This window comes from Hippopotamus amphibius, chromosome 10, assembly GCF_030028045.1.
Source record: "Hippopotamus amphibius kiboko isolate mHipAmp2 chromosome 10, mHipAmp2.hap2, whole genome shotgun sequence".
Taxonomy (NCBI): Eukaryota; Metazoa; Chordata; class Mammalia; order Artiodactyla; family Hippopotamidae; genus Hippopotamus; species Hippopotamus amphibius.
In genome coordinates, this window is record NC_080195.1 from 116,714,163 (window position 1) to 116,722,327 (window position 8,165).

At 69.0% G+C, this 8,165-nt stretch overlaps 1 protein-coding gene across 6 annotated transcripts in view; it reads left to right on the top strand.

The window, feature by feature from the left end:
• COL18A1 (collagen type XVIII alpha 1 chain) overlaps positions 1-7,361 on the top strand; it is an 88,953-nt gene extending 81,592 nt beyond the window's left edge. For 5 of the 6 annotated variants that reach the window (XM_057696344.1, XM_057696346.1, XM_057696348.1 and 2 more), the window contains 10 exons: positions 1,727-1,770; positions 2,020-2,142; positions 2,686-2,839; positions 2,922-2,995; positions 3,341-3,472; positions 3,861-3,893; positions 4,875-5,117; positions 5,284-5,481; positions 5,956-6,071; positions 6,952-7,361. In XM_057696344.1, the coding sequence (XP_057552327.1) occupies positions 1,727-1,770; positions 2,020-2,142; positions 2,686-2,839; positions 2,922-2,995; positions 3,341-3,472; positions 3,861-3,893; positions 4,875-5,117; positions 5,284-5,481; positions 5,956-6,071; positions 6,952-7,165 (1,331 nt within the window). In that variant the 3' untranslated portion in view covers positions 7,166-7,361. The remainder of the gene's footprint in view (positions 1-1,726; positions 1,771-2,019; positions 2,143-2,685; positions 2,840-2,921; positions 2,996-3,340; positions 3,473-3,860; positions 3,894-4,874; positions 5,118-5,283; positions 5,482-5,955; positions 6,072-6,951) is intronic. The other variant, XM_057696345.1, reaches the window with a different exon arrangement.
• Positions 7,362-8,165: the final 804 nt, after the last annotated feature.

An 8,165-nucleotide genomic window follows, 5' to 3' on the forward strand; every position in this document is an offset into this window, starting at 1 on the left:
CCAACACGGGAGGCCGCGGGCCCGTGCCGGGCACACGCCAAGTCCCTGAGGCCTGCCTGCCCTCGAGGGAGCATCGAAGACACAGCAGAGCCGTGCCCACGGAGCAGGGCGCCTGCGGGCGAGGAGAGGCCGCGGTGGGCGCTGGAAACCCCGGGGCTGCAGGACCAGGATGAACCCCAGGCCCGTGGTTCAGCCCGCAGGCATCACGTCACCCCAGGGTCCGGCCCCCACCTTCATCAGGTCTCCAGGGGAAAGGCCACGGGCCAAGGGTCAGCCAGGGTTGCCTTCCCACCTGGAAGGAGCGAGGGTCTCGTCTGCTCCTCGTCTGCGAGGTCACAGCCTTACGTAGCCTGCGCTTCAAGCGTCCAGCTCAGGACGTTGGAAAACAGATTTAACTCAAAGAAAACAGGGGAGATGCCGTGAATGAAAATAAATGTACGTAACAGGAAGCAGTGAGAAAGCAGAAAAGTCAAACGTTGGTTCGTTGAAGAGTCATAACCTCCCCTCGTGGGCCTGGTGAAGGAAGGAGACAGCGAGGGACAGTGAAGACAGCTGCGCCCACGCCCTGGGAAGAGCGGGCACCCCCCCCCTGCCATCTGCAGCGGGGCGTCGGGGCCACAGCGGGCGGCCGGTCATCGCTGCAGGTGCAGGAGAAACGCGCGGTGTGACTCCGGAAGACCTAAACCCGCTGTTTTCACAGACGACGCCTTTGTGAATGTCAGCAGTCCAACGGGATGTGCAGAAAAACTGGCATCACTAATGAGAAAATTTACCAAAGTCACAGGGCCGTTCACAAAAATTGATGGCTGGTCATAGACTAAATGAACCCTTTAAAAGGCACCATTTAGGAAAAGATCAGGTTGGTTGCCAGAGGTGGGGGGCAGGGTGGCGGGTGAAGGTGGTCGAAGGTACCAACATCCGGTTACAGGACACAGCGTCCCGGGGAAGGCGGCTGCAGCCAGCACCGCTGCCCGTGTACTTGAAGGTGCTAAGAGGGGCCTCCCGGGTGGCGCAGGGGTTCAGAATCCGCCTGCCGGTGCAGGGGACCTGGGCTCGATCCCTGGGCTGGGAAGATCCCATGTGCGGCGGAGCAGCGAAGCCCGTGCACCACAACGGCTGAGCCTGCGCTCTGGAGCCCTCGAGCCACAACGGTCGAGCCCGTGAGCCACAACCACGGAGGTCCATGTACCTAGAGCCCGTGCTCCACAACAAGAGAACCCACGGCAATGAGGAGCCCACACACCACAAAGAAGAGTAGCCCCCGCGCGTCCCAACGAGAGAAGGCCCACGTGCAGCAACAAAGACCCAGCACAGCTAATAAATAAATTTAAAAAATTTTTAAATATTTTTAAAAAGTCCTAAGAGAGAAACGCTCTCGTCACAGGGAGAACCATGTCTTGTCCTTTGTGTGTGTGTGTCTGTGTGCGGCGCTGGCGGTTAACTCCGGCGCTGGTCATCGCGCAGCAGACGTGAGGCTGTTGGTCAGCTGTTCCCCGTGACCGTCTGCGGTGCTGGGGTCAGGGATGAAAATGAAGGGGAAGAGGCGCCGTGAACAAACATACCAGAAAATATCAAGTAATTGGGAACAAGTGTAACAAAACACGCAGGGGGTCTCTATACAGAAATTACAGCGCGAGAACGAGACTCGGGATTCAGGGGCGGGGGACGGGCGGACGAGGCGGGAAGACAGCATCTCCCTGAGGCCCCCCGACATCTCCCCCCGTAGGGCAGTTCCCGTTCGACCTCCTCCACCTGGGCGCTGAGATGAAGGTGGGTGACCCCCTCGCCCGCGCACTGCCCCCGTCCCCCCGACACGGGGCCCCGGAGGCACCCAGGACGCACCCCTGCTCCGTCTTTTGGGAACTGGGCCGGCCCAGCGGGAGGCCGGGAGGCCGAGCCCCGTCCTCACCCGGGAGGCCTGGGCTGCGGACGCGTCACCCTGGGCCTGGGGGGTCAGCGCCCGCTCCTGCCCGTGCAGCACCAGCAGCAGGGCCGTCCGACGAGCTCTTCCATCCACAGGGGGAGAAGGGTGACCGAGGGGCCGCCGGGCAGAAAGGAGAAAGGGGCGAGCCCGGGGGCGGCGGGTTCTTCGGCTCCAGCGTGCCCGGCCCGCCCGGCCCCCCCGGCTACCCTGGGATTCCGGTGAGTCTGGCCCCCGGCCGCACACGCAGGCCCCTCCCGAGCCAGAGCCCATGTCCCCAGGGTCGCTGGGGACTGGAGCCGAGGGCAGGTCCACCCTGCGGGCTGGGCCCCGAGGGTCGCCCTCCCGGTTCCTTGCCCGCGTGGGGGCCCCCACATGGGGGTCTGGGTTGGGCACCTGACCTGGGGACACCTCCTCTCTCCTGCTGGCGCTGTTCTCCGCCAGGCCCCCTCAGGAGGACCCTCTGTCCTGAAAGCGTCTGGGGGACCGGGGGCCCCAGCTTCCACTGGGGGACGGAGAGGAGGGGGCCCTCGGGGCTGTGCCTCTGTGGGGGGTGCTCGTCTGCGTCCCAGGGCCCTGTCCCAGCGGAGGGCTCACGGGTGGGAGGGCTGGGCTTCCCAGACCCCAGGCGGGGGCGCAGGGGTGCCTTGGGGGCCGCACTCCCTGCAGGGGCTCATGGCAGGTGTAGCCCAGACCCACAAGCTTGTCTGTCTCCGGCCCGGGGACGCAGGTGACAACGCCTCGCGTTTTGTCTTCCACCCTAGGGTCCCAAGGGAGAGAGCATCCGGGGCCAGCCCGGCCCTCCTGGACCTCAGGGGCCCCCTGGCATCGGCCACGAGGGACGACAGGGGCCTCCTGGGCCCCCTGGACCCCCAGGGCCCCCCGGACCTCCCTCCTTTCCCGGCCCTCACAGGCAGAGTAAGTCGGGTGGGGAGTGGGCCCTGGGCTGCCGCCTGACGCAGGCAGGGCCACTGTTCCCACCTCTGGCCTCCCTCTGCAGCCATCAGTGTTCCAGGGCCCCCAGGCCCGCCCGGGCCCCCAGGACCGCCCGGATCCGTGGGCACCTCCTCAGGGGTAAGCACCACCTGTTCCTGGCCTGTGAGTGGGGACCCCACGGGGAGGGCCCTGAGACGTGGTTTCCAAAGCGGGAGTGGGGGGCCCGGGTGCGTCTGGGGTCTGAGATGGGCAGGGGAGGAGCGTGAAGTGGGGGGCGGCGTTGAGACGGTCCCGAGGGCGGGGCTGCTGTGTGAGGCCGCGTGGCCCAGGGACGCGGAGGCTGAGGTCTCCCCGTGGCGCTCACGGGGCCAGCCTCGCGAGGAGGGCGCCACTCAGGTCCTGAGACTGTCGCAGCCGCCGCGCCCCCCCCCGTGAGCCCAGAGGCTGCCCCGCGCAGGGGACCCCACTGGGCTGCGCTTCCAGCAGGTGAGGGTCTGGGCCACGTACCAGACCCTGCTGGACCAGGTGCCCGAGGTGCCAGAGGGCTGGCTCATCTATGTGGCCGACAGGGAGGAGCTGTACGTCCGGGTCCGGAATGGGTTCCGGAAGGTTCTGGTGAGTTCTGGGCAGTGCGCTCCCTGCACACGATGGGGGGCCTTCCCACCTTGCTCACGGGGCGAAGGGTACAGAGGAGGTGGGAGGGGGGGTCCTTGCGTTGTGGGAAGCCCCGGCGCCTGGGCGCGGGCGCAGGGACCGGCCGGGCGGGGCCCCCGGGGGCGGGGCAGCCAGGGACCCTCCCCCCCACCCGCGTCCCTCCGCGTCTGTTAGAAGCTGTCCTGTAGCAGTTTTAGGTTCATAGAGGAGTGACTCTCACTTTGTAATCTCACAGATGTGCTTATCGTGTGCCGGGCGCCGGGTGGGGGGGCGCCGGGGCAGAGCCAGACCGGCTCCCGTGGGGGGTGGGGGTGGGGCCGGTCCCAGGGTGACCCCCGTTCTCTTCCAGCTGGAGGCCCGCAAGCCCCTGCCACGAGGGACGGTAAGGAGCCTCCCTTCTTCCCACGCCCGTCTGGGGGCCTGGGGGGTGGGCCCCCTGCGGGGGCGGGGCACAGACGATGCTCATTGCCCTCCGCAGGTGAGAGGCTCCCTGCAGTCCCTGTCTGTCTGCCCTCGTGCAGAGGGCTGGGCGTGGGCACAGCCCCTTCGGGGTGCGTGGCCGTGGGCACGGGGGGGCCAGCACGTTGCAGTCTCCCTCAGCAGGGGTCGCGTCCCCCGGGCGGTGGCTCCCTGTGAAGTCATGTGTGGAGGGGTCCCGTGTGGGCCTGTCTGCCCCCCACCGGGCTCTGGGAGTCCGTTCTTTCACGCAGCACCTAGTCCTGGGCCTCCTCCGGCTGCTGGGCAGTGTCCTAGGCACGGGGGCCGCTGTGCCTGACACAGGCAAAGCCCCCGCCCCGCGGAGGTGACGTTGTGGGAGAGACGGGCACTGAGATAGTAGGTGACTCGGCAGTAACACATAATTGTATACGTATAAGCGTTTCATACAGATACACGAGTTAGTCACATGACTTAGGATCGCGTTAGACGCTATTACCGGGTCACGGGTACGCAGGTAGCAGGCGTCACAAGGTGCTGGCTGCTGCGGGAGAAGGATGGAATCGGGAAGCGAGCGGGGCCCCGGGGCTGGGATTTGGAGGTCAAGGCCACCGCTCTGAGGTGGGAGTTGGGCAGAGGCTTAAGGGGCTGCTGGTGCCGTGGCTGCAGCAGGGGGTGTGGCCGGCCCCAGGCTGCCCGGGGCCACAGGGAGGAGCCGGCTCCAAGGGTGATGGACCGGGGGCTGGGGCGGAGGGTCACGCGACCCGACGTGCCGGGCGCCCCCGGGGCTGGCTCACCGCCTCCGGTCCGGCCCTCACCCGCCCAAGAGCACAGCCGGGTGCCGACGACGGGCGTGCGGGGCCGGGCCGCGGGACCCGCGGGTGCGGGAGGCCTGGCTCCACGGCGCTGTTCGCCTCTCCGTCTGCAGGACGAGGTGGCAGCCTTGCAGCCCCCGGTGGTGCAGCTGCACGAGGGCAACCCCTACCCCCGCCGGGAGCCCCCCCACCCGACCGCGCGGTCCTGGCGGGCAGACGACATCCTGGCCAGCCCCCCGCGCCTGCCACGCCCCCAGCCCTACCCCGGGGCCCCGCACCACGGTGCCTACACGCACCTCCGGCCGGCGCCCCCCACGGCCTCGCCCGCCCACACCCACCACGACTTCCAGCCGGTGGTGAGTGGACCACCCGGCGCTCTGGGGGTGGAGGGTCTGGGGCGGGCACCCACCCTCCGGCTCCCCGGGGTCCACCCCGCCTGCTGGCATCCCGGAGACCCACGGGGGGGGGGGGGGGCGGGCGCGGAGACCCGGGCGTCAGGGCTGACACGCGGCTCCCCCGCAGCTCCACCTGGTCGCCCTCAACAGCCCGCAGTCGGGCGGCCTGCGCGGCATCCGCGGCGCCGACTTCCAGTGCTTCCAGCAGGCGCGCGCCGCGGGGCTGGCGGGCACCTTCCGCGCCTTCCTGTCGTCGCGGCTGCAGGACCTCTACAGCATCGTGCGCCGCGCCGACCGCGCCGCCCTGCCCATCGTCAACCTCAGGGTGCGTGCGCGGCCCCGAGCCGGGCCGGGGCCGGGAGTCGGGTGGGCACCGGGCAGGTCTTGCCCCTGTGGCCCCCCAGGCACCCTGTGGAGCCCCCACCTGGCCCCTGACGCCTGCCCCCGCCTGCCAGGGGCCCCGGTGTGTCACCAGCTTCGGGAGGTGGCCCGGTCCCTCGGGCCGTCCCTGCTCCGGTGTCCGTCCGGGGCTGGGCGTCCTGGCACCAGTGCCCTTCACGGGGTTTGCTCCATGGCTCCTCCCACGAACGGAACCCTGTGCTTTCTGGATACCCCGAGCCCCGGGGTCCCTCAGGACCAAAGGCGGTGGCCTCACTCCGGCCCAGGGCCCAGAGCTGTGGGCGGGTGGTGTGGGGCCGGTCCACCTTCAGACAGGTGCGGGCGTGGCGGAAACCAGCTGGCCGCGCGTCCCTCTGGCGGGAGGGGAGCAGGGACGGGATGACCGTGCTTCCCCTCGCAGGATGAGATGCTGTTTCCCAGCTGGGAGGCCTTGTTCTCGGGCTCCGAGGGCCAGCTGAAGCCCGGCGCCCGCATCTTCTCTTTCGACGGCAGAGACGTCCTACAGCACCCCGCCTGGTAGGTCCCCCGTGCGGGCGCAGCAGCTCGGGGCCTCTTGGGACCTGAGTCCTGAGCAAAGGGGCGACCTCCTGGCTCCGAGCCTCCAGGCTGACCCAGTCCTAGTACCCACGCGCGGCTTAAAACACCCAAGTCCGGACGCGCAGGAGGAACGGTAAAGAGCGTTGTTTGTGGTGTCGGCTGAAACGCCCGCATCTGGCCTGCTTTCCCGGCAAGTGCCCCCACCTCCCGCCGGGGAGCCCGCCCGCAGCCCCCCTCTGTCCGTCACGTAGACATCACAGCGCGTTACTGCTGTAAATTCCTCAAAGTGGAATCTCTGGGTCGGAGAGCACGCGCGCCCACCTCACAGGCGGGCAGACGTCGCCCGCTTGCCCTCACGCTGGCCTCACGCCCGTCGTGCCGCTGTTGGCAGGTGTGGGGGGCCCCTGTTCCCTGACCCTCGGGGGGGCTCGGGCTGTCAGAGCCTTCACTGAGGGGCCCGTGTGGGGGCCCTGGGCAGGGCTGTGGTCTCCACCGGCCGAGGGGCTGGCCCGAGGCAGGAACCCCAGGGCAGTTCCTCGTTCCTAGTGAGGAGGCTGCACCAGGACGGCCTTCACCGAGCACGGGCACGCGAAGCCAGGTGCACCCGGCCCCAGAGGGCCAGCCGTCGAGGTCCCCGGGCTCTGCTGCCCCTAAAAGCGGCGGCAGCTCGGGGTGTGATCTGGGAGGTGGAGCCCCCAGGACGGGGCTGGCCTGACTCCCGGCCACCTGAGTTCCCGCCCTCCCAGTGGCTCCCACGTCCCACCAAACCCCCAGCTGTGGGAGACACCCTTTCCTGCCGGGGTGGCCTCCGGCCTGGGGGGCGTGGGGCGGTGAGACTGACAGCCGGTGCCTCTCGCAGGCCCCAGAAGAGCGTGTGGCACGGCTCGGACCCCAGCGGGCGCCGGCTGACCGAGAGCTACTGTGAGACGTGGCGGACCGAGGCCGGGGCGGCCACGGGCCAGGCCTCCTCGCTGCTGGCGGGCCGGCTGCTGGAGCAGAAGGCCGCGGGCTGCCACCACGCCTTCATCGTCCTCTGCATCGAGAACAGCTTCATGACCTCCTCCTCCAAGTAGGGCCTCTGCCGGCTCCACGAACCGAGGGACGGACAGACAGGGGGCCGGAGAGGAGCCAGGCGGCAGGCGGGCGCGTGGAGATGCCCGGGCTGGGCAGGGACCTGGCTGGAACTCTTTCCTGTATGGTTCACGTTTCATGTAACCCTCCAGAAATAAAAGGAAGCCAAAGAGTGTATTTTTTAAAAAGTTTAAAACAGCCTGGTGCCCAGACTCTTCCTCCTGCCCCTCCCCCATGGCCTGGGCACCCACGCTGCCCTCTTGGCCCAAATCAGATCGGGGGGCACCTTGGCCAACTTGGAACCTCCTGCCCGGGGAGGCGCGCCCCCACGGCTTCCTGGGAGCCAAGCGGGGCCCCCATCCGCCCGGGCAGGTGGCGTCGGCGCCGTTTCCTGCCCAGAAGCCCTTCCGGCACCGACGCCAGGCCCGTCTGCAGAGCAGCCACGAGGAGGCGCTGGGGCTGCCCCCGCGGCCTCCCGCCTCCCGGGGGTCACTGGGCCTGGGGAGGCCCCCTTTCCTCAGCCTCTGGCAGCAGCTCCCCGACTGGAAGTTTCCACGCTCGACGCCCCACTGCTGACCTCAGGCCCCTCGGCACGCCCGCCCTGGGCTCCGGGCCCGCCCTGCCGTGTGGGCCCGTCTGCGGTCCTCTCTGTCCCACGCCGGCTTCCCAAGTGACCCCTGGGGTCACAGGCGCAGAACCTGACTCCGGCCCAGGCTGTACTGGGAGCGTCTTGGGGGGTCCCTGGGCCTGCTCCTTCCCCGACTCCACCTGCCCAGCGCTGCCCAGCACATCCTGGGCCCCAGCGGGGCCCACGCCCAGGCCCCTCAGGACCTGGGCCAAAACTGCCTCCTGCTGAGCCTGGTGCCAAGGGTCAGGTTCACCTTCGCAGGACGTGCAGGCAGAAATCCTCGGAGGCAAAGGGGACGGCCACACACACAGCCCACAGCCTGCACAGGCCTGCCCAGCCCAGCCCTGGGACGGCCAAGGCCGCGTGGCGGGGTC